Consider the following 26757-nt stretch of genomic DNA (forward strand, 5'->3'; position numbering starts at 1 on the left):
TCTATTAAAAATAGAAAGAAATTAATTGGCCAACTAAAAATATCTAGAAAAAATTAGCCAGGCATGGTAGCATGTGCCTGTAGTCCCAGCTACTCAGGAGGCTGAGGCAGAAGGACTGCTTGAGCCCAGGAGTTTGAGGCTGCTGTGAGCTAGGCTGATGCCACAGCACTCTACCCAGGGCAACAAAGTGAGACTTTGTCTAAAAAAAGAAAAAGAATGGCCATTGTTTTTTTAGAAGAATTATGGAGGTAGAACTCCATGACTACGAAGGCACGGGAGCATTTCTGAAAAGATGAGAAGAATCGTGGTGGAGTGAAACAGTTTCTCTTGAATTTAAACAAAACTATTCCTTCTGGGGAATTCGGTGAGAGGGTGTCCTATACACCACTGGTGTGTTTGTCCTCAGAGTGTTAAAGCAGCCAGGAGCTAAAAGAACTCACTTAACACTCCCGCCTCCTCCAACACTTGACAGTTGATGAGTGTGAGACTCAGACAAGTGACTTATCCGAAGCCACAGAGTTTGGAGCTGGGATAAGTGAGAATCCAGTTCTCACTTGGTTTCATGGTCAGTCCACATTCGTTCAGATAACATCCTATAAAAATGATGACTGTTACAAGAAAGGGTGCACAGAAAAACCCAATATCTACACATGGCCTTGGAAACCATGTTTTGTCATCTGACTCCAGTGTATTTTATACAAGAAATAATCTTCTTCTAATGCATTCTCAGCTTTGCAGCATTACTTCTCTATAAGAGAAGAACTGAATTGTGTACTTTTCCCACTAAAGAGATAGAAAGGGAAGTTAAACTGATGTATAGTCGTTGTTGCAATTTTTTTTCCTTGCCATCAGGTACATTTCATTCTTCAATTTCTCTGTCTACTTTCTACCTCAAATTCCTCAAATCACCACCAGGACATTGAGAGGCAGAAAGGAGTTAAGCATGCACATCCTGCCCTCCCAATGGAGTAATAATCACAATTTCACAGTGTGTTAGAATTTATGCAGTGTGTATCTCATTTGAATCTCACAACACACCTGTACAGGAAAAGAAATTGTATTCCTCATTTTCTAGATGATGAGACCATGGTTTTCAGGCAAGCAGACAACTCCCCTAGGCAGAATAACAAAAACTTTCATCTAACTCTGGGTTTTTTAAGACTTTAATTTTAGGAGAGCAAATATGGGGACCAAAGTTTTTGGAAGATCCCAAATGCAAGAAACATCCCCCCACGTGAATTAGCTAGATGTATTTATGCACATTAAGCTACCAAGGAAGTGTAGAGACACATGCTTATGTTCACATTACAATCTTTTCTGCCCAGTGAATATGAAAACATGTTGAAGTTCTGCTCCTGACTGGGAGAAAACTGAGGTGATTTGAGCAGGTGATTTGCCCTTGACCACATAACAAGTGAAAAGTTACGTCAAAGAGAACTATCACTCTACCATGTGGAAATGTTCTTCCTAGTGATGCGTTAATTTTAACAAAATGTTACCATAATGAAGCAGCATATTTAACTCATGGGGTTTTTTTTATAGCAGTGCTGTGTATGTGCGAAGTAAAATCTGACGGTGTCTTCAAATAGAGTCTTTACCCTCCCCCTTTTTAAAATAAAGAACTTCAAGGGCAGAGTGGGAAGGTTTTAATGATAAAAATACAAAGAGTAGGATTCCTATCATCTTTATCCAAGAATAAGCTCAATTTCCTAGTTTCTTACCCTGTAAAAAATTCTAGTTCTTAAGATATAAAATAATGCGGAATATCGATCATTGAAAATTACTTCTTCCTTTTGTGATTATTTTACTTTGGTAAACAATTTTTCTTAATACTCTTCTTAAAGATCATGATTCTTTGGCCGGGTATGGTGGCTCACGAGTGTAATCTTAGCACTCTGGGAGGCCAAGGCGGGCGAATTGCTCGAGGTCAGGAGTTCAAAACCAGCCTAAGCAAGAGCGAGACCCTGTCTCTACTATAAATAGAAAGAAATTAATTGGCCAACTAACATACATATATATATATAGAAAAAATTAGCCGGGCATGGTGGCGCATGCCTGTAGTCCCAGCTACTTGGGAGGCTGAGGCAGCAGGATTGCTTGAGCCCAGGAGTTTGAGGTTGCTGTGAGCTAGGCTGACGCCATGGCACTCACTCTAGCCTGGGCAACAAAGCAAGACTCTGTCTCAAAAAAAAAAAAAAAAAAAAATTCACGATTCTTAATTAAGCAGAAATTGGCAGCATGTTGCATGCATTTTTGCCCATGGGATACTTCACTATTTTGAAAGAACCTCAAGGCAAGTCCTGCATGAAGAGATTAGCATTGGAGGGAAATTTATAAGTCATCAATCTATTGTTCCACTCTGGGTAGGACTGCCAATTCATAACACAGCCGAGAGGTGACCAGGCAGTATCTGCTAGGATCCGACCAGTGACGGGGAGCACTGGTGGACATGCAGCAGCCCACCCCTCTGTTCAACAATTCTCATTGTTTGATGGTTCTTCCGTATTTTGAATAAATATCTACCCACTTTTAACTTTTGCCCAGACCTGAGTCCCTAACTGGCATAGTGTTCTCCTTCTTTGCACGTGAATTTTGAAGGCTTATTTCCTTGCTCCAAGCTTTTGTTCTTCTCATGAAACACCCTCAGTTTCCTTTGATTGGTCTTCCTGTGCCTTGGGTTCAGATCTGTCATTATCACCCTTCTCTAAAAAAGCCATTCTCCTCTCTATCTATTATAATTTAACTAGTCTCCCTCTTAAAATGCATACCTCAAAATCTATGGAGCCTTTGACAACTTTCAGAAATTGTTGCTGCTGAGAAATTTCCCTTGGTTCCTAACAGGCCCCTTTTGCTCACAGCCCCCTCTTGATGGTAGTGGTCCTGTGATCTGAGGACCTACCTTTGCCAAGGTCTCGTCATCCAGGTGATTCTTCTGAATCACATGTTGAAGTGCAAAATATATTTTTTCCTGAAGCTTCTGGACTTTCCTTGGTTCTATCAGCCAGGCTCGGTCTGACAAAGGAAAAGGAATAGATAAGAAGGGGAGAGAACATAAGCTGTTTTATTTTACCAACAAGTGTCAGTGCTGAGTGTCAGACCCACTTAAAATTGCTTGGTTCCAAATTGCTTCTGAAGACAGGTCGTTGTTTGTGTAAAACACAAATATAAGCAATACCATGATGCCAGCAATGCATAATATAATGACATAGGAAATAAGTTTGGAGGAAAGGACACGATGGTTCAAACAAACTCCTTTGCTGTTTCTCATTGTCTATGACAATTTACATCTCTCATTCTTTCTTTGGACATATGCTTAGATTTTCTTTCAAAGCAGAAGTTAGCAATTTATAAAGAAAGTGAATTATATAAGTGAAGAAAGTCTATTATATAGAAATATTTTTGGTTTCAGGATTCCTTTTCCTTTTCTCAGCTTATTCTGCCATCAGATAATAAAGCTGAAGCTATGTTATAATTTATGTAGTATGAACATGAACCAATTTCAAAAAGTTACTCCTGAGTCCTAGTTTTCCATATTGAATTTTTAAATGGTGGGTAGGATAATCCTGCCTTCCCTCCCTCTCTCCCTTTGTTCTTTCCTCCCTTCTCTTTCTTTCTCCATCCTTTTCTCTCTTCCTTTCTCCCTCACACACTGCTTCTCCTCCCTCCATCCCTCTCTCCTTCCCTCCCTACTTCCTTCCTTCCTTTCTTTCTAGAGGCTTTATATACCATGGTGACAAAATTCAGCCCAGCATCAGTGCTTCAGGTTGGACCTTCAATGAAGAGACATCTGGAATCCTCAAATACTGAACAAATACTCATGGAAAAGAACCTGGACATGATCCTCCTGAACACAATTCAGGTCAGGTGAGAAACTCGATTCTGTAATCCTAGACAGGACGAGGACAAGTCTAGCCAACAGTTAAGCAAACCCTTACGTAAGTGAGTACAAAAAGCCTTCAGTGACAATTGTCAATCAGAATAAATTAAGTTTCTCTCCCTCTCCCTCCCCTAAGCTGTTTGGAGCTGAATAGACAGTGGCCCTTATGTCGAGAACCCGGAGAAGGTGGGGGTGTCTAGCAGGGGATGGAGCCTACACAGGCTGGAAATCTGTCTTCCTTCCCTCTCTTTTAAAGGATGGCCCTACGCCAGGGTGCCAAAGAAGGTATTTGGAGTTGCTGAAGCTTCTCCGTGTGGGTCTGCTACCAGCACTGAAAGATTCCCCACTGGGTACAGTGAGCCAAATCTCATGCTTCCAAACTCCTCAGAATTTGATGGCGATAGTATGTTCTTTCCAGAAAAGGGCTGAACAGCTCAGCTGATTTCTAACTCGTAAGGAACAACAGGCTACCCTTCTTCTGGGGCAGTCATTTTCACAGATCATTCAGGTTTAACATTTCATGTCTTAAATATTTGCTGCTTGACATTTACTGATTGGCCACAAACATTATCCAAAGAAGAGAGTGACTCTTTCTAATGCTTCCTTTGAACTAGCAGGAACCATCGTAAAATCATCTCGCTCATCCATAGACCCATAGGCTTAGATTTAGTCTTCTATTGAATTATTCTCAAGGGAAATAATGACATGCACTGAGAAAACGGTAGAAGGAAAATTATTTGGCATATGGTTGCTATCAGAAATAAGTGTTTCTTGTCACTTCTTCTGTCTATCTTTGTGCTTCCAGTCCTGGGAAACTTTCTAGGGTTTAAAAAAAAAAAAAAAAAAAGGCCCAGAGGAACAGCTTGATTTTAGACAGAGCCATAAAAGAAACTGTTAGTAAAAACACTCCATGTGAGAACTAATTTCCATTTTTGATAAAGCGGTTAAATAAAAAACAGCAGCAAATTCGAAAAACCCTGATAAGACCATCAATGATCATATTAAGAGTCATAAAGTCTAACAGATAAAAAGTGTAGAGGTTGGTATTGTTGGTAAATATAGGTAGAATGACATGCCAAAGGTATAAGATAATCTTATATCACAGGTAAGATTAACTTCTTCCAGCCTCATGGAAAAATATACTAGCATATAAGAAAGAAGATCTAGTCTCTAGAGATAAATGGGTTACAGAAGGAATGAGTCTCTCAAACTTAAAAATTAGTCAGGAACCTGACATGGTGGTTCACAGCTATAATCCTAGCACTCTGGGAGGCCGAGGTGAGAGGATTGCTTGAGGAGTTGGAGACCAGCCTGAGCAAGAGTGAGACCCCCAAATGGAGAAAATGGAAGTCGAACTATCGCTCTTTGCTGATGATATGATCGCATATCTAGAAGAGTGAGACCCCCATCTCTACAAAAACTAAAAAAAATTAGCTGAGCTTTGTAATGCACGCATATAGTCCCAGCTATTCTGGAGGCTGAGGCAGGGTACTTGCTTAAGCCCAGGAGTTTGAGGTTGCAGCGAACTACAATGACCCAACTGCACTCTAGCCTGGGTGACAGAGTGAGATCCTGTCTCAAAAAAAAAAAAAATGTAGGGGGGAATGTGTTTTTCTTTCAATAGAGAGCTGTCAATGATACTGACATCCCTTGACTCAAAATCTAACCAAACAGACAGCTGAGAGAGAGACTGAATTCTCATTCTGGTTGAAGGGGGAGCCATGTATTTATTATCATATCATTATTATTATATTATTATTATAATTATTTATCATTACATTTCAAGCTGGCATATACTTTTTTATTTTTTAAAATTTTTATTACTACTTTTTCTTTACTTTTATGTTCTTTTCCTTCAAAAATTCGTCTGCACATCTACTTCTGAAAAGTATTTTAATTGCTATAGTTCTAGTTGATCCACAAGCATCACACCTTGGCTTGTCTGAAAACTTTTTGGTATTTTATTGCATTTTAGAGCTGGCAGAGGTCTTAGTTATTATGAGTTCCAACCCTCTTATTTTGTAGATGAGGAAACTGAGGCTCTGAGGGTCAGGTCTTTAAGGTCACACAGATAACTGGTGACAGAGCTGGCACCAGAGTGTCCATGTCCACGTCTGAGATTCTTCCTCTTCCACTAGGCAGTCTTTAGTAGGAGCCATTTCCCCCTCGGCTGTCCTCGCCTCCTTTTAAAACTCCTAATACAGCTGACCCTTGAACAACACAGGTTTGAACTGTGCGAGTCCACTTGTAGGGGGACTTTCTTCCTCCTCTGCCACCCCTGAGACAGCAAGGCTAACCCCTCCTTTTCCTTCTCCTCCTCAGCTTATTCAATGTGAAGATGATGAGGATAAAGACCTTTACAATGATCCACTTCCACTTAATAAATAGCAAATACATTTTCTCTTCCTTATGATTTTCTTAATAACATTTCTTTTTCTCTAGTTTACTTTAATGCAAGAATAAATATAATACAAATACCGTATTTCCCCGAAAATAAGACAGGGTCTTATATTTATTTTTCCTCAAGAAGACACCCTAGGGCTCATTTTCAAGGGATGTGTTATTTTTTTTTAAGTACGGTACAACAATCTACATTTATTCAAATATAGTTAAGTCGTCTTCTTCTGGAACATCATCATAACTCTCCAAACCCCGAATTCCATCCTGAATTTCTTGTGACTCTGTTTCCTTTAGAACCATTGGCCCCAATCTCTCATGTTGAGCAATAGAGCTCTCATGGGGCAGATGAGAAGGGCTGCTCCTCTTCTTTACCGCTCCACGACGAAATGCATGGGTTGTGCAGATATGCTGCGCAGCCACGCCCATCACTAGGTCTTATTTTCGGGATAGGGCTTCTATTGCACAAATGCTTAGAAATCTTACTAGGGCTTATTTTATGGGTAGGTCTTATTTTTGGGGAAACACGGTAACAGAAAATACCTGTTAATCGATTGTTTATGTTATTGGTAAGGCTTCTGGGCAACAGCAGGCTATTAGCAAAGTTTTTGGAGAATCAGAAGACATACTTGAGTTTTTGACATGTATTGGGGGTCGTTCCCCTAACTTCTGCATTGTTCAAGGCTCAGCTGTATTGCTAAGAAAATAGACATCAGCCTTTACTTGCCTGAAGTGAGCACACCAACACTAATTTGGGAGGAAAAGCCAATGAAAGAGGTATTTAAAGAGGAGAAAGTGTACCTTTTACTTATTTAAGTCCCTATCCTGGATCTTTCATTTAGGTACATTTCTACTGAGTCTCACCTTACTAAATATTTATTTTCCATGCACTTTATTCTTAAAGTCAAAATAGAACTTTAGCTATAACTAAAATAGCTGTAACTCAGAGCACTGTGTGTCTTCATTTATTTGTTAAGAAACAATTTCGTTTATCTGAATCTGAGCGGCCCCTAACCATATGCTTTTGGAACAAAGTTGGTCATTTTAATAAACTCAAGGCTACTTTCCTTTGCCTTGTCCAAAAATGTCAAAAGCTTATCAAAGAAAATATAGTTCTTTTAAAGTTTCTCCTGAACACATTGGATTAGGTAGTTATAATCAATGTTAAAGATAATAAAACAAGCTTAAAAAAAAAAGGTAAAGGACCTGAGACCGCCCTACCTGGAGATATCAGAACAGCAGATGAGAACAAAGCAATCTCTTCCTCTGTCAGCTGCAAGGAACACAAATTCTTTGCAAAGTCAAATGCTTCATTCACTAGGTCATCAGAACCTATAAAGGAAGAAGGAAAATTGAATGAAAATGCTTGAACTTAGAACAAGGCATGAATAAGACAAGTCTCATCAAGAAGTTATTCAAGGATTTTCATACTGGAAATCTAGAAAAATATGTCTAAGTTCCTCACCACGGAAAAAAATGACATGATATTAATTATAGAATGGGGAAATTGGGCAACATCTTCACAAGGTGATTGAAGTTAACATTAAAAAATGAGGGGCAGGTTGACACGTGAGTGTCTAGTGTAATATCTGGCTGAGAATACATAATCTGAATCTAATCCTATACATTTGAAATTTTTTCCAACTAAAAAAAATTAAATCAATTATTTGGGGATCTTTTATAATAAAGATAGTATTCAAAGAAAACCTAAAACATTATGTACAGGGGCTGAAGATTGTCGGTCCTAGTGGCACTTGAACATAGCAATGTAGGGTGTTCAGAGGCTTCAAACTGAAATGTTAGGAACATCTTATGGAACAGAGATGAGGTATCTTTCAATTTGGTAATTTCCCTGGAAATTTGATTGAAGAGCTAGAGTTTATTTTTATCTTCTAATGAATGGATCAGAGGTCAGTTGCTTAGCCATCGTGAATTTTGGCAAAATAACGTTGCATCTCTATACTGTTCCCTGGTAAATGTTTATTTGATGAAGCTGGAAATGTACTGAGGTTGCTTGCCAAGGCTTTTCCTCCTTTCTTGAAAATCTAGCCCTGGAGATGACATGGATGTGTATCAACTGTAGAAGGGAAACACTGCCAGTCCCGATGGACTTGCTGTTGGCTGCCATATCAACTAACAGGACAAGAGGTGAAAGGGCAGTGGCCTTCTTTGGTGTCTGTGGGCAGGATATGGAACAAATGGCACTATCAATCGTTAAAACCTTTCCTGGCGTCAGCCCATCTTTGCTAATGTTCTTCTCCATGCTGTGCGCTGACGACTGGATGGGATGACACACAACACTTGCAAACAAAGACTGACTCCTTCAGTGCTCTCCTGCAAGAATGGGCTGGGGATCATTTGGGACAGGTTGGCACCAACTCTATCTGTGCTCCCAGCACTTCATGAATTAAGTGTTCTCCATGAGAACCAACTGAAGGAGCTCTTCTTTTAATTAAGTATCTTAACTCATGACTATGAATTGACATAAAAAACTTAAGAGGTAATATGCTTTGTGAAGCAGTAAACTAGGAGGTAAAAGAAAAGCTGATTCTACTAAGAATGACCTACAGTGCAGCCCAGCTCTTTTAGTGCTAATCTTCATTTATTTCTGAATGAGATCTCAACAGGCTTGGTCTCAATAGGGTCCACATTTCCCTCCTTCCTTTTATATTAGGAGCCACAGTTGTAAGATGAGGAGGGGCTTACCTGGACTGGAAGCTCACCTGGTCCAACTCTTATTGAATAGTGAGATACAAGTTTACATTTGAAGAGTCAGGGCACTTCATTTTTCAATTTCACTCTAAGTGGAGAAACTGATGGTAGCTAACAAAATTGTGTCCTCATGAAATGGAAACTTACCTAAGGCTTTGAACATTTGCATTCCTCCATATTTTCCTTCAAACAGAACAGTGTTGTTTAATGGGTTGAAGGCACGGCACATTCTCACTAAAACCACTTCCAAGCAACCTGTGAGTTAAAAAAAGATTAAATATATGTGTATATATATATATATATATATATATACACACACACACACACATATATATCCAACAATAAAGAGGTTATCACAGCATATAGTTCAAGAGTCTTTCAAGAACTTTAAAACACACACACACACAGACACAGGCACAAACAAACACACACATACAGAAATTCCTTAAGATTCCTTCCCCCCTAATAACTATGTTAGAAATAAAGTTCTCTTGATACTTACGTGAGGAATTAAAGAGAAAATATACTTTACAGGTGGCTGAACTGGAGGGTAGCAACATTATTTTTTGGAAATATGCATTTCTCTTTATTTTTTGACTAATATTAAAGTTGGTTTCAATTCTACAGTTCACAATTGATAAAATTAGGGCAGCAGAAACCTTGTCTGCAGCAATAGGAATTTGTGGTTATTGTGCTCACTCTTGGATTTCCAGAACCAAGAAAAGTCTCGGCTGGGCACATAGTAGCTGCTTAGTAAATATTTATTAAATGAATTTATTTACTACCTTTGTTTTTCCCTCTGAACATTTATTAACATGCTGAGGATGTACCGCTGCATAGTTTCTCGATGTTTTAGAGAAATGGGCCTTTGCCCCCCACAGCATAGTGGAAGGTAACAGCCAGAGTCAAAAGCCACGGATTTGCATGAGAGCATCAGACTGGCAATTTGGCTACATCTTGGTGTCTTTCTTGTGCCACCACTTTGCATTTATGACTGTTTTATTTCTTTTGATACATGTATGTTTGCCGATTTCTCTTTGCTTTCCCTTAGGTATGTCAGCTAGCATAGGGGCTTATATATATGAAAGAATTTGCAAATATTAATTGCAACAATGCTTTTCTGACATAAACAGTACTAGGTACCATTTCCTATTTACAATTATGGAAGGCACTTTCTTCGGTCTCTTACATTCATTATCGTATTTGCACCTTGCAGTAACTATTACAGGTGAGCTTTATTAAACCCATTTTATGGATGAGTTGTAGGAGGCTTAAAGAGATTAAGTGCCTTGCCTTTTATACTAGAGTCAACATTTTTACACCAGGCAGAGATGTTAAAAATGATACGGTTCAGTGGTTCCTAATTGTCAGCCCATGGATTGGTCATATCTGAGTCTTAGTTAGAAACACAATGAACTGGGTTCCCCTTCAGGAAGTCCAAACAATCTGGAGAGGCTTACATAGAGAGAAACTGAGGCCCCGAGCCCAGAGCTTTGGCTGAACTCCAGGCTGCCACCTGGCACAACTTGCCAGCCATGTGAGTAAGCCAATTTGCAACTGGATCCTCCTGCCCTCAGTGAACTCCACATGGACCAGAGATAAGGCATTCCTACTGAGCCCTGCCTAAACTGTATTTCTGAGAGCAAAAGAAATGATTATTGTTGTTTTGGCTAAGTTTTAGGCAACAGACAACTGATACATCAAGTTAATGCTTGAGTCAGGATTCACATCAACTTGCATCATTTGATAAAAGAAGCAGCAACAGCTTAGAATAACAATTCTCTCTGGCCTAAGTTCAAAGGCCAGCTTTACCGTGTATTGGCTTTGAACATAGCCCTTTACTTCTCTGAACCTCTGCCTCCTCCTCTATTAAATGTAAATAATAATGACAATCTCACAAGATTAAATGAGGTATCATAGGTAAGCATGTGTGCATGTGTTTATATATATGGGTATGCTGTCTTTATTACCATAGCATAGGACCATGAAGAGTAGCAGAAACACCATGATGGTCCTTATTTGCTATTTTTAAAGGAAGCCAAGAAAGACAAATAATTTTTCTCCTATTTGGTAATAGCGTTTGCAAAGTCAATCATAGGCAGAATTTCTTGAGCTACTTCAAAACGATTGTGTATGTGTGTCAGAGAGTGTGGAGGGAAGGGGAGGGAAAGATTAGAGCACTGGGGAGTTTCTCCCCGTGTATACTGGCTGCAGGGCATCCTCATTAAAATGATTGGAAATGACCACAGAGGCAGAGCTCAGCTAACCCGCATTTTTTTTCCCCATCGCAGAAGGCAAGGAGTATGTTTTAGCGCCAGCTCAGCAATTCAGCCACCTTGACACGCTAATTACTCGCACTGCCTGTCAAGCTGGGTATCTCAGCCTCCGCAATTAATAGCTCCACTTTCAATGAGCAAAATTGTATTTGACTTCAAAGGGGAACTGAATGAATATCAGGGCATTTTTATTACTGAGAGTTTTCCTTTGGGAGTTGGCAGCCAATGTGGGTGGTAGAAACCAGCTACATACGGGAAGGAGGGTTTCCTAGACCTGACACAGAGCTGAGGGTCCACCACATCCTGGTCTAAAATAGGCCCCCCGTGAATCTCCTCCTTGCTCACCTGACTTCAGAAGTAGAATTTGATCATTTTGACAGAGCTCCATGAAGCCTGTTATCCGCTTTGCAAACTCCACCACGTACTGGATGGCGTGAGTGATCTGGATGGCACACTGCTGCCACAGCGCTTCCCTGGACTTCAAGAGAGAAGACACAATGTAAACGGGGCCAACAACCCTCTCGAGAGTCAATAACGTACTCAGCCTTGCCTTACTGCTGCTGCCTGGCACCTGGGGCCCAGGGTGGGAACTTACATAATTCCTTTAAAAGAGGAGGGCAATATTTTCTTTTCTTTTCTTTTTTTTCCCCCTAAGATGATATTTTGACTTATTTCAACCTCAATATGCCACAATGATCAAAATACGGAGGCTAAAATAATAGAAACGTTGCTTATAGTATATAAAGATAGTTTAGTTGTTTTCTTTACTATTTTTTCCCTCCTTTTCTTCCTTCTTAATTAAACAAACTCAAGCTCTTAGTCCATTATGTAAAAACAAACCATTGCATTGAGGAATAGTGATTTTATAGACAGACTTCCTTGATGCCATTTTCATGGGCACCTGATGAACATTAAATCCGTAATATTTTTATATTGTGTTCTTTTTCCAGAACCTACAGAGATTATATTTTTGGTATAAAAAGAACTCCGAGAGAAAAGATGTCAAACCAAATCAAATCACTCTTGTAAGTAATATAGAATTCCCCAAATATATTTTAGTCCTTGGGTTATTTTCTTTGAAATGAGAAAGATAAATCTATGTGTGTTAATTCTTCTTCTTATGGACCATAGCAATACCTGCTCCTGTGTTTTCTTAGTTATATAAAAGTAGTAAGATTTAATTGTTGTGGTGGAGAAAAATCAGTATGTTATAATCATTTATTTAGATATACACACATTTACATATTTTGTTAAAATTCCATCTCTAGGTAAATATTATAGTTGAGGGTCTCTAGCCCAAAGGAAAGTAATGTGAGTACTGAAAAGCAACAACAAACTCCTTTCCTTAAAAACTTCTTCAATGGATCCAAAGAAATAGCAATAATAATAATATAATAATGATATGGGATAAGTTGTCCTCTTTTCTTGGGCCCTTTTGTAACAAGTAGGGCAAGAAAAAACATTTAGAATGCTTTGTTCTATATGTTTGCTGTGTGAGTTTGTGACTATTTATTACTGCTGTGATCACTCAGTTGCTCCTGTTTTTTGCCTGGACCCAGAAAGCCACCAAGAGATTTTCTAAAATCATCCGATGAAGGCACAGTCTCTGCAGTCACTCAAACAGGGCAGCAGTTTTCAATAAGGGCAGTTTTGCCTCCAAGGGAACACGTGCCGATACCTGGAGACATTTTTGGTTGTCACAACTGTGTGTGAGGGTAGTGCCACTGGCCTCTAGTGGGTAGAGATCGGGGATGCTGCTAACTATCTTACAGTTGACAGGGCAGCCCCTACAACAAAGAGTTACCCAGCCCCAAAATGTCAATAGCGCCAAGGTGGAGAAAGCCAGAAGTAGGGCGATCGCAGAATAACTTTCCCATAGTTTCTCAGAGTACCTTGCTTTGATATGCTTTAATTTCTTCATAGGTGTGGGTCTGCCACGCCAGCTGGTGCAGCTCTTCCATGGTGTACTGACACGTCTCCAAATGGGACTTGATGATGTTCTGTGCAATTCGATCTATGAGAAAGAATATCATTTTGAGGGTTTGTGAACAAAATCACTCTGCTTGAGAAATTTGCTTTTAATGTGTTTACTATAGGAGTGCCTTTTGGAGATAATCCAGTTGCATTAAAGCGTCGTTAACACTACTATCTATCTCAAAATCTCCAGACTCTTTATTGCCGTCTTTCAATTTTCAGTATTTTAATCAAAATTTACTGCATCCCCCTCTTTGATCACAGCCTTGAGAGTTGCAAAACATTCGAAATTATTTATTTATGAAATAGATACAAAATTATCATATTTCTCGCCTTTTGTTCTAAAAGTCAACTAACAGGGTTTACATACTCCAGATACTTAAAAATGTTTTGAAAATCACTAGAACCCTCTTCTGTATCTCAGATAGGGAGAATTAAAATATAAATGTATTTCCTTATATTTTTAAAAAGGGCAACTAATCAATAGACTAAAAAAACCGGTTATCTAGCAAGTAAAAAGGGAATAGAATGGAGGGACAGGGAAAAAAGTTAGACTTCAGTGATGATATTATTTTTTTAGATTTTACTTTGGGGCAATGTAAAGATATTACATAATTAATAATGGGAGAGGAGGTACAGATGATATAATATGGGCCCATGAATTGATAATTATTGGAATTGGGTCATGGCGGGTCATTATATTCTTTTTAATTTTTTTTTAAATTTTTTTTTATTTTGGCATATTATGGGGGTACAGATTTTAAGGTTTCAATAAATGCCCATTTCCCCCCCTCCCCCCAAAAGTCTGAGTCTCCATCATTTTTTTAATTTTTTATATGATAAAATTTTTCTTTTAAAAAAGTTTAATAAAAGGGAAAAGATTATATTCATAGACAGTGGTAACAAACACAATCAGTCATTTTAGGCAGTTTATCCCAAATGAGTTGTATTTTATATTGTGTCTTTATACTAATCATATTGGGTTTGGAAGTATGAAAATGGAGAAATAGAACCAGACATAAGACCTCTCTTTAAAAAAATCTTCCCCCAGGAAGGAGGAAAGAGCCAGGAGGAGATTCCTTGTAATCACACCTGCTATTTGAACATATGGAGCAGGTAACAACTTGGGAAACCAAAGTATTCAGGAATTCTGCTTGTGGGGTGTGACCAGAATGAACATGACCAAATATTCTGCTTGATACCTGCTCTTGGCTCATATAGAAATGGAATTTTTCTTGTGTTTCAGGTTGTGTCATTTTAAATACAATTTCTGTTCTTTCTAAATGGTCAATTTCATTTCTCCAGGAGAGCCCTCAAAGCAGCACTTGCGTATGCTCTCTTTACCTCACTAAGCTTCAGGTACGTATGGTATGAAGTAAATTCAATTTCGGTGATGTAGAGCAGGGGTCCCCAACCCATGGGGAGCTGTGTAATTATTTCATTATGTATTACAATGTAATAACAATAGAAATAAAGTGCACAATAAAGGTAATGTGCTTGAATCATCCCGAAACCCATCCCCCACCCCCAGTCCATGGAAAAATTGTCTTCCATGAAAACAGTCCCCGGTGCTAAAAAGTTGGGGATAATTGATACAGAGAACAAAAAATGTAAACTTAAGCTTCTAATGAACTTGCCAAATAAAAATCTCCTATAGCCCATTGCCTGGCACATTATAAACACTGAGCAAATGGTAGCTACAATTATCACTGTTAGACTATTCTATATAGTTTGTCATCAGGGCAGCAATGTGATGACTCCAGGGGAGACAAAATTAAAGGGAGATATTTAATTTTGCAATCAGTGCTACCGAAGAAAGATATTTCAGTACTTATTAGAGTTTTTCAATCAAAATAAGTGATATATGTAGAAGATGCTACCAAATGCTAATTTATGATGATAGTTATACTCTGTTGGATTCAGCATTGAGCATTTCTAGGTTTTCACTGCTTATAATAATACAATTTTTTTCTGCTTATAATAATACAAGTTTTTTTCTTTAAAAAATCCTATATTCAAAGTTTTATTGATATCTTCCTATGGTATGAAAAAGGGCAAACATTACTCTACACATCATGTTAAAATAGATTGGTATGTCATGGTTCATCAACTTTCAATTTCACTTGGGCATTCTAATTACTTAGAATCTAAAAAACGTATCTGTTCTCCAGTAGGTACATAATGAAAACATAAGACTTTATAGCTCTATAGTTTTCAAACCTTTATCTTCTTGGTATAGTTTGTTTTCATCTTCAAAGATATTCTGATTTGTTGGTAATTTAAAGGCTTCAGGGTTTATAAAAAAAACTATAATTGCCACTCAAAATTGTATTATGAAAAAAGTCTATCTGTTCCTTTGTGATATTTCTCAGGAACTGTTGGCTAAACTGAAACATTCTCTGGGCTTCTGCCACCAAAACTTCAGGTTCTGTAGGGTATGAGGAGAGGTAGGCACAATAAACAAGTGGGCAGGTGAAACCAAATAGGAAATGAAATGCACATGCATGCTTCAGGTCCCTTCCCGGTGAGGGCTTCCCTGTCTCCCTGAGTCCTCAGGTAGAAGGAAGGGCTGGCTGCCATCACACTTCGAATCTGCCTCACCTGAGCCTTATCCCAGTGATACTGTTACTGTGGTTATTTGTGTGGGTCTGTGTGTTTCCCATCCCATCCCATCCCCATGTTCAAGATCTGCTATTCAAGAACTGGACAGCAGAGCCCTGCACGGTGCCTTCCTATATTCATTCTACAAATACTTTTGAGAAGCTACTTCTATATCAGGTCAAGGTACAGATTAAAAAACAAAGGCATTCCTTTTAGGCATCTTACAATAATATCATTTCATGTCATGATGCAATAAATGCTATGGTCATTGCGGGATCCCAAAGAAGAAAGCATCTAACTCAGTCTAGGGGAGGCAGAAGAATAATCACAGAGGAGTTTGTCACATGAAGAGAAAGATGTACCTCAGGTAGAGGAAGTGATGTTATGAAGGCACAGATAGAAAACTGTAATAGCTCTAGACTAGGCAACTTCTGACATATCTTACATCTTTCCGACCCTTGTCTCTTTCCAAATAATCTCCCCTTTATGGAGGAAAGAAGTGAGGTCCAGAAAGAGTGAACAACTCTAGACCAGTTTCTACAGAGTTAGTAAACAGTGCTTTGAAATTGGGTCTGTCTTTTGAAAAGAAGTCTCAAGTGTTTGCAACAAGGGTGCCTGGAGGAGATGGGGAGAGATGGGGCTCAAGTGAATTTGTGACTGGAGTGGGGACAGCTGAGTCTGCAGGACAAGAAATTTCATCTTACAGGATTTTTGGATTTTATCTTTAAATTCTACCTTGTAGGCAACTGGAAGCTAGGGGAAGCTGTAAGGCAGGAGGGTGACGTGGGCCGTGTTTTGCTTTGGAAGGGTGACCCTGGCCATAGCAAAGATGAGATGGTATTAGCTAGTATGTGAGATTAATCATGCTGTTGCAAAAACTGAGGCAAGCTATGAGGAGGGTCTGGACTAGGTGGTGATAAGAGAGATAGAGTGGAGGGGCTAGATTCAAGACAATCCTGAAATAGAATGAGCAGGACCTGCAGATGAGTCAGTAAGACAGAGAAAACATTAAATATAGTAAATGCTTGACCAATGTTGAGTTGATGAAGGTGATATTGAAAATGTCTATCCATCCATCCATCATCCATCCATCCATCCATCCATCCATCCATCCATCCATCCACCCATCTATCCTCCCATTGTCTGCCTTATTTCACAAAGGAATTTAAAAAGTTAAGATTGACTCTTTGTTTGATGATTTCAAAGCCTAAGCACTCAAAATGGCTTTGAACAGTAAGCATGCACAATTATTTCCCATGCCCTTGTGGTGAGAAATAAAGGTCAATCTCTTTTGGCCATAAGGCTCATAAATGGCAACGAAGGCAAAGGCACAGTAGCAGCAGTTGCAGACGCATTCCTCCTTCGCTTTCTCCCACTGTTCTGCAGTGCAGAGGTGAGCCACGTGCGAGAACCAACTTGACCCTCTCAAAGCTCAGGTCGATAAAACACGCGGTAACGCTAGACTTGGTCTCATGGGAGCAAGACTAGAGGGCTTATTCTGTCGATTAGAAAGATGCCTGAACATCAGAGGAGATGGTTTGCTCGGACTGAGAGTCTGCAGTTGTGAAAAGGGGAGAAGGACTTAAAAAGAAGGGATAAAGGGAGAGACAATGAATACAGTATGCAAAGTTCCTGCTGGGAGCCAAAGGAACTTTCAAGAGTCCTTGCCTGGAAAAGTAGAAAAGGTAAGAGTAAACGTAGTCCTCTCCAGGGACCAACCACATGAGAAGGTGCAGACAAAGGAGGCTAAGGTAAAAGAGCAGAGGATACGGAATCTTTCTGGGCAATCTCACATCCGTTACCCTGACTTGGATTGCAGCTGTTTCTCAGAGCTCAGTTTTTGTTGGATTCTTTAACTAGCTTGGGCTGCAGATGGTACATGTTGAAGAAGTTGTCAGCATGCTCTGTGCTATGAAAATCGGTCCAACGGCAATATGGCCCAGATAACTAACTGATGGAAAATCCTACCACCTTCCAAGGTGATGTGCATGGACTCCACACTCTGCTCTTCCTGAGACCAGGAATGAGGCTGGAGATTCCTTAAATGGATGTGAAAGGAACCTGTAGTGAAAATGCAGCCACATCTTCTCAGTAGTTAAGATTCTCTATGTATGTTCAGTGAGACAGAGGTTTGTTTGTTCTCAACTTGCTGACAGTGTATGGGCTGCTTTGATAATTAATAAAATGATGTTGAGGAATAAGGAAAACTATATGCTCAGTCCAGTCACTCCTTTTCAATCATAATGAGGCCAAATGAGAACACTGATGCAGGCAAGGGAAAATTAGGTATGTATTATAGGTTAATATTAAGTCTATGTTCTTTATACTCTATTTGTTAGTTTCATGAAAAATAGCTTGCTCTCATTTTCTCTCACTTCCATTCCCTTCTACATTTCCATGTATCTGAACATATAAAACTTTTTTTTCTTTTTTTTTTTTAGAGACAGAGTCTTGCTCTGTTGCACAGGCTGGAGTGCTGTGGTATCATGATCCTCCTACTTCAGCCTTCCTAGTAGCTGGGGCTATAGCTTATGACACCATGCCCAGCTATTTTTAATTTTTTTGTAGAGATGGGATCTTACTATGTTGCTCAGGCTGGTCCTGAACTCCTGGCCTAAAGCAATTCTCCCACTTCAGTCTCTCAAAGTGCTGGAATTACAGGCGTTAGCCAATGCACCCAGCCAAAAATTTCTTTCCTCTATAAAATTGCTGTTTTGTTTTGGACTTTGACCCTGATACTATTCTTGGAGGAAGGCTTAATTGAACCCAAGATTTATATCCAATTAATAGAATTTGTAACTTCTTTTTAAGTAACTTTATGGGATAGAAATGACAATGTGTGATTCAAATGAAAGAATAATCCTAGAAGCTTTAAAATACTTGGTAAAGATAAACATACTTCTCCATCATTTTTGATGAAAAAATATTTTAAAATATTGTTAAAACTGTCATACTTCCCTAGAAGTCTTAAGGATAATCTTTACTTTTGATGTAGATAGTAAGAGGAGAGAAATTAATTTTTTGGAGGGAAAATTAGAATAAAATTGATATTATCAATAGTGTGTGCAGTAATTATAGAACTCTGGAGCTGAAACTAACCTCCTTCCTCCATTTCCAAACGGACTGTTAATCTTAGAAATGAATTGGGTCTTTCCTGTCTCTCTCTCTCTCTCTCTCTCTCTCTCTCTCTCTCTGCCTCTCAGACTGTAAAGGATTTCCACCCTTCCTATCCCATCCTATTAAATAAATTAAAGTAGTAAGAAAGAAAGTCCTCTTTAAGGCATTTATAGCATGGTTGAGATGTATGTGATAAAGTTTACACAGGTAAATGGAATTTTAAAAGTATATCACATGATGTAAAAAGATGTAAGAATAATATTTTGAAGCAATTTTAAAGAATATATGAAAAATAACTTTTGTTACACATTGGTCCACAGAGTTAAGCGAAGTTTGGAAACAAGTCATCTAAATTACCTAACTCTATGTACAAAAAAAAAAGGCTGCATCTGCTTATTTTGGTGAGAAAGAAGTAAACTGACAAGCAAGGTGACAATTTCTTGTTTATAGCTGTGATATTATAAAATGAGGACCAGCTTGCAGCTACTAAAATAGCAAGTGACCTTCTGCAGCTCAGATTTCAACCACTCAGCGGGTTTTTTCCACCAAAGTGGCTTATTTTAGCTCTCACTAGACATTTCAGCAAATGGTGCTCTCCAAAGGCTACGGTGTCTCCGATATGGATTGCACCGGTGGATTCATTAGAATTCCACATCCTGGGAGTGGGGAAAGTTGAGTACATCTTTAAAAACTGCTGCTTTCAGTGTTATTAGCAAGAGCACCCAGTGGCCCAACTGCACCAAGGCGAGAAAGCTGAGGCTCAAAGCTATATATAGCGCTGGAGGGTGTTGTGCCTGAACTTCCTAATTCTCTCCTCCACCTCCTCCCTTTTTTTTTTTTTTTCCTTATGAGAAAAGAATGGTTTCTTCATGGTGAACTATAACCTCTATTCATTTTCCTCCATGAGGGATTTTTTTTTTTAAACTTGGAAGTATTCTTCCTAAAATACTATATCTGAGCCTCAATCAAAATGATTAATGGATTTTTAATTTGTCACTTGCCTTAAGGATCTAGACAACCGCTGAATTCTCTGTTTAGTTTATACTACTAGTGCGAGAGTGGAATTCTTAGGGGATTCGCTTTGAATTAATGCCAAGATATCTCTACGGACTTGCTCAAGGCATATTTTAAGTGCCTGCATTCGGTTTCCATAATATCGAGATTCCTCAGAATCCGCGCTCCGAAGTGGTAACTATAATATAGTAAAACAATTTGTTGAAGAGTGAAACATTTAACCAAATGCACATTTGGCCTTTTTTGACAACAGACCACTGGTTTTACAAGTTTTCTGTCATTTAATAAAACAAGTCTAGTGGTCATGTCAGAAAAGACAATGACATTTAAAGACCTTTCTGATTTTTCTAATCTCTAGTTAGAGATCGTTATTTTTAGCATAAATAGAATTCTGCTGTCAGAATAAAAATATCAATAATACTTAAGTTTAAAACAGCAATCTACTAGTGATCTGTAGCCTCAAAAAAAAAAAAAAAGGAGTAGATTTAACATTTGGGCTCCTCAAATTCTTTTAAGCAGAAATTGGGGCATAAATAATCTATAACTTATTTGTTGGCTCAGTTTATGGTCCACCTACTCATTACTCTGTCCCGAATGAATGAAGATAGCTTCTAATCTCCTTTTCACGTAAATTCTATTGCCAACATTTATATCAGAGAATGGCATAACTGATTTTTACTTCATGTAGACCTCAATGTTCTAAGACCAATTTGTTCTTAGAATTTCTTCAGAAAAAAATATATTGATAAAAATAAGATTTTGTAATTAACTTTACACAATAATGGAAATATGATAAAACAATGAAAAAAGTCTGATTAATACTAAAAACAGTAATATCTGGGTAAGGACTGAGTGAACATGTTAGTACAATGGTTAACATTTTTTTAAATTTCAGGAAGCTACAGTAAGATAGTATTTTACTAGAAGGTAAGAAAGAAGGAAATAAAGAAGAAAGAAGAACCGAAAGACCTTATATAGCATTAGCGTTTAAGCAGAGTGTATCTAAAGGAAAACAATTGCAAGAAGCTAAAACAAGTTAAATATCTAAGAGGGTACTTTCTTAGTTATTTAATAATGGAAAGCTGTTTTGGATCACAAGCATTTTGTTTTATTGCAGTAGTGCACGTCTAATTTTGGGAAATTACAGTTTCCTTTCTTGAAAGTAGTTGATGAAATTGAGAAAGAATCTATTATGAAAACATTGCATTTTAAGTGAACTTTCATAGTAAAAGACCTCCTTCCCAGAACAATCGGAAAAGATGAACTTACTTAAATGTCCTGCAGTTGATGAATATTAAGGGAGCTATATGATAAGACAGGGAGAGTCCACATGGCCCCTTTCAGTCTTATAGATCGTGCCTTTGGGGAAGTCACTTAACCTTGTTAATTCTTAGTCTTTTGGGGTTTGATTCTCCATCTGCAGAAGGATTTGGCAGCAGCAATGTTTTCTAAGGGCTATGTGAAGCAGGACAACTTGAGTCTGAGAGGCTACGTGGGAATTTTTCTTTGATGCATGAGGGAGAAGTCTCACAGAGTCATGGAGGATGAGAGTACAGCACAGTCTTAAAAGCACTTGAAGAGTCTTAGGACGAACAAAAGCAATACAATCTGGAGGCCATGAAAATCCTTCCTCACTCTCCTTTAAAAAGTGCACCCACACATGCCACCCAAAAGACAACTACTGGGACACAGATGATGAAACCTAATTATGGAAATTGCTCAGGGCCATCATTAGGATTGATTTTCTACTATTTGAATTTTGTTGACATATGGATTGATTGTTAACTTAAACAGAAGCACTCCCCACCCCCCTTTGGGAAGTTTAGTCCATGCATTTCTGACCTTCAGGAAGAACTAATTTAGAGATAATCTTTGGAGGCCATTTTTATATTTTCAAACACTTAACTTAAAATTTAAAAAGTAATTTGATTACTTCAATAGTGTATTTAGTTGACAAATGTTTTAAAAGAAGTGTTTTCTTATGGCTTCTTATTACACCAAATTGTTGCAGAACAAACCTGTCTGAAAACCAAGTAGTGGTTCCCCAAAAGGCCCTGTAAATATGGCTCAAATTTACATAGCAAATTCATTCTCCTCAATATTAAGATTATGTTGTCAAAAAGAAGCTTACACCCCAAAATAAAATTAAATAAAACAAACAAAAAAAGTTTTCTCCAGCTGAAAACCCTTCCAACAATTTTCCCCGCATTTGTGAACATTACAGAAATAAATACCGTCCTGGTTAACAAAGAGTGCCCGTTAAATTGGTTGTATGACTAATGACGCCAATGTATATTGACCTCCACCAACCTGGACATCACCTGGCATTTCTGTATTCCATGTGGTATTTTAACCCTAACCAGCTCTTCCAAAAATAGGTGCTTGACTATGTGGCTAATGTAGAACAAATCCACCCCAGCCAGTGGAAAAGCAATTCAGAGTTCTGAAAGCTAATGTCAAAGCTTGCAATGCCTTAAAAGTATGCTTGTCTGCAGTATATCTTGAAATACTATTCAATGTGCAAATTGTCCATAGGGGGCTGTTTCAGAGGTCACCTCATAAATACAACCATTCTCTCTTCCTACAAGTCACAGGCAGAACCTTCTGAAATCCCCTTTCCTTTTGCTTACTGCAGAATATTTCATATGTACTATGGCTTTTGAAATTGGTGTGTAAAATAGAATTGGCTTTCCAGTACCTTCTCCATAATATTTTTTTTGTTGTTGGTAGATTTTAGAATCTTCTTACGAAGTTCTGAATTCTAAGTCAAAAATTAATCCCAAACAAGTATCTCCAGGGCAAGTCCACTGAGGAAGATCAATTTTACACAATTTTAACTTAAAGTAGAAAAGGTGCTTTAGAAGATTTATCTAATCTAGTGAATGCTAGCACATTAAGAAAGCTGTATTAACAGAGGTAAAAGCACGCAGTGACTAATATGCACACATGTACTGTTAAGTAGCTGTGTCTGTTTATGAGTACTTGAATTGAGCATGTATGCGTGTGTTGCTTTTGATGTAAATCATCTTTATGTTTGTTTGGAAGCTTTCTGGTCACAAAGTGCTTTGTATACATTATATCATTTATCCCAGGTGGGGATTCACTGTACACGTCACTAGGTGATTGTAGACCATCTTTGGGAGGTTATTACAGGATATCTAGATACATATGGATTTGGATGACCCTAGGGAAGAACTGTAGAGTCCTTGGATCCAGGTACTGTCTAGGATAATTCATATCTGTGAACTGGTTAATAGCATAGTTGTAACCATGGTAGAGATCCTAGGAATATGGAAAATTGGCCCCATAGTTGGGGAGTTCCTTTTCAAGATAGAAGCATCCTTAGGGAGATATTTTGTGGGTGGCAAAGAACAAGGTGGTATTAAAATTTCAGGAGTCAAGTAAGTCCCTCTCCAGTGACCCAGGTGACCTAGGTAGGTTGACTCCTTAGTAGTCAAGAAAATATCTTCATTGTGTAAACATATATTTATTTTTCCCTCAAGAGGGGCTTGGAAGTGACCAGGATGTAGTGAACCCAGGAGGACAGGTGCTTTTGCCTTGAAGTGGTATCTCTACAGCAGCTATTGATTGCATGTGAACTTGGGGTGGTTTGGGATTGGCTACCACCCTCTCCTGGAGCTTCTCCTGATGTTCATTTTAATCTGATTTCTCTTTCTTTTCCCCAGGAGGGTGGATGAAGAGGCTGGTGCAGAATTCTGGTTTGATGGTGGTTATTAACTGTATATTTGGCAGGGTCATTCCACCCAGTGAAGGCCCCAAGCATTGTCCTGCTCCTTGGGAGGGAGGTGTGCTGGCCACTGCCATCAACAAACTCATCAGCATCATTCAGGATTGTCTAGTTGCCTCGAAGTCCCCTCCTCTCCACCCCCCTATCCTTCTCCATGTGAAGTGGCTATAACAAGGGGACTATTTGTGCACATGACCAAAGCCCTCCAGGAGGTGAGAGAACCATAATCCTTCAGTCATTTAGTCCAACTGTTTTATTTTTCATATGATGAGACAGAGCCTCAGACAGCTAAACTAATTTTGAACAAGTTCACATGGCTACTATGCAGAGTTAGGACACCTAATTTCAATGTACTTCCCCAAAGTGCTTGCAAAGGGTGTGTGTTTGGGGTGAGGGTCACAGAAGGCTAGATGACAAAGGAAGTTCACAAGATGTTTTCCCTTGAGGAAAGAAAGAAAGAGCTACAGACACTAGTTTTCCTTCCCCCATACTGTTTAACTATTCTTTTCTTGCTAGTTTAGTCTACTTCTATCTGTTTTTATGACCTACTAGACAGTTACTCCTAAATTGAATGCCTACCTGTATTTGATAGAGTGTGCTATCACAGGACACAAGAAATATATAGCAAAAGTTAAATTGTAGTCTCTGTATCACCTCTGCACGGGCAGTTAAATATGCATAATAGATTTAAACAGTTGTAAAATATTTATCCATAAAAGCATATGTCATTAAAGGTGCTGCTTTAAGACCACAGCATCTGCTTGGGGTTCTCAATAAGCAACAATTGAAATACCACCAACTGTTATAGAGTTCTGTAAAATAAAACACTACTGATAATATCTTCTGTATTTCTATGTAGGTTTGATAGAATAAGTAGTACATTACAGGGACGAGATCACTTTTAGGCCAGTCCCTTTTTGTAATTTCTAACTATTAATACTCAGTTTCTGTAATAGATTAATTAAAAAAAAGAATTTATATCTATCTTGATGCTTAAAATTCCTGGCTCTAGAACTAGAACACAAAAGAAATATGAAACTAAATCTATGGTAAGACAACATACTATGAAAATAAATCTATGTTTAAGACTATATAATGGATATATGATGAATGTAATGCATATATTCATATAATGAAGATATGATGAATTCACATTTCATCATCTTTATCTAGAGAGAAAAATTAATGAGTACAATAGCAAACCCAGGCGAGGTACATAAAAAAGGCAACTTATCCCCTTAGCATCATAGCTAATTTAATGAATTTTTGTTTTCTTTTTACAAAGCATGTTGTTTGGTTGTTTGAATAGTCTTGTTGTCTGGGACCTCGTAGATACATTGTCTCTCAGCTTAAATGAGCTTTCATTAAGAGTATTAGAGCTGCAGAATCCTACAACCCATCAGAGCACTATAGTTGGGGAGCAAAAACAAGAGGTTCCACTTTCCTTTTCTGCTTGTTTGTTAAGTATCTTCTAGCTCGTTTCCTCTCCCTGCCACCAATCAGTGCAAAATTTTATTCCCAAACATTTAAGACATCCATCATGCCAGCCTGAAGTAAAATTCCAGCTCAACCCAGTTAATATTTCTGTCTAAATATTAATTTGCAGCTTACGGTTGCCTTTCTTTTATTTCATGGCTTCTTTCCCCTACGGGATTTTGAAAAACCTAGGGATGTAATTCCTGAAATATTTCATGGTTTTCTTTTTGCTCACCCACATTTTGTCTTCTATGCTCAATACATACATAATGAGTGAGATGTGCACCATCTGGGGGATGGTCATGATGGAGACTCAGACTTTTGGGGGGAGGGGGGAAATGGGCATTTCTTGAAACCTTAAAATCTGTATCCCCATAATATGCCGAAAAAAAAAACAAACAAAAAACAAACAAACAAACAAACAAAAAAAAACTACGGGAATGAAATATTCCTGATAAGAGATGTAGCTCAGAGTAATCAATACCCGCCGTCTCCCTCACCCTCCAGGCCTGCATGGTACCGTCATGCCCAGGATGTGTAGTATGTGACACTATGAACATTGCAATTACTGTATTTATCTTCATGGTGTTTCCTAGATGGGGTGGTCAGAAACCTTGTTCTGCTCTTCTTGAGTGTCTGGCACATTTCAAAAATAGGCTTTTGAAGAAATGCCTGGCAGTCTGGGGCAGCGGAATGACTTACTTTTAGAATCTAAGTTTTGCCACTTAACTAACTCTGTGCCCTAGAAACACCCTTAATTCTGGTCCTTAATTTCTATAGCTGTGCAATGGGACAGTTTCTTCACTGCTGACCTGAAAGCATTGGTGTGAGACTCAAATTGACTAAAATGCACGAACGGGTTCTTTCTATACATGAAACATTACTATGAGAGCCTTTAACCTAGGAAGTTTATAGTTCCTTTGGTGGACTTTCAGAAAGACAGGTTTGCTTTTTCTGGAGAACATTCGTGATTCTGATCACATCAATTTACTTTTTGGGATCTGCATGCAGTTGCTTATATAGTTCTGCTATGGTTCTTAAACATGCATTTTTATTAAAAATTTCAAAATCATAAGATCTTATACTACACGGACTAATCTAAAAGCTGTTTTTTTTTTTTTTCCCAAAAGATCTACTTTTAAGATGCCCCACTCTCAGAATAATGACCTGGTGGCACACATTTCATTATTCTCTCAGAAACCAGAGGAAGCAGATCAGGACTTCCAGTAGTTAAGAATGATAAAAAATGTTTTGGTGTGACATAACTTTGAATTCACACAGTCAGCACGTGGCAAAAATCAGATTTTCTGTTTTGTCTGCACAGGGCTCTTTCAATGACAGGTTGCCACCAGTCAGATTGGCTTAGACGCCCATTAATCAAATCAAGTCAAAATGTCACCATGAGAACTCAGTAAGCTCCAGTTTGTAGCACTTAGAAGGATGTTAGGCAGCAAACACCAACCAGAATGCCAACCGGCTTGTGAAGGATGGTCATTGTTTGCTGGGAGGAGATGCACTATAATAGTTACTCAGACCTGGTCTCTTATATATTCTTTTGCTTTTTA

The 26757-nt window shown here is 38.4% G+C and overlaps 1 protein-coding gene across 2 annotated transcripts in view; it reads right to left on the reverse strand.

The window, feature by feature from the left end:
- RORB (RAR related orphan receptor B) overlaps positions 1–26757 on the reverse strand; it is a 188547-nt gene that overhangs the window by 18678 nt on the left and 143112 nt on the right. For both annotated transcript variants that reach the window (XM_012759802.2, XM_076008626.1), the window contains exons 5-9: positions 13155–13276; positions 11608–11740; positions 9134–9241; positions 7496–7606; positions 2900–3012 (exon numbers count right to left, since the gene is read on the reverse strand). In XM_012759802.2, coding sequence (XP_012615256.1) covers positions 2900–3012; positions 7496–7606; positions 9134–9241; positions 11608–11740; positions 13155–13276 — 587 coding nt within the window. The remainder of the gene's footprint in view (positions 1–2899; positions 3013–7495; positions 7607–9133; positions 9242–11607; positions 11741–13154; positions 13277–26757) is intronic.

The sequence above is a fragment of the Microcebus murinus genome, chromosome 12, assembly GCF_040939455.1.
Source record: "Microcebus murinus isolate Inina chromosome 12, M.murinus_Inina_mat1.0, whole genome shotgun sequence".
Taxonomy (NCBI): Eukaryota; Metazoa; Chordata; class Mammalia; order Primates; family Cheirogaleidae; genus Microcebus; species Microcebus murinus.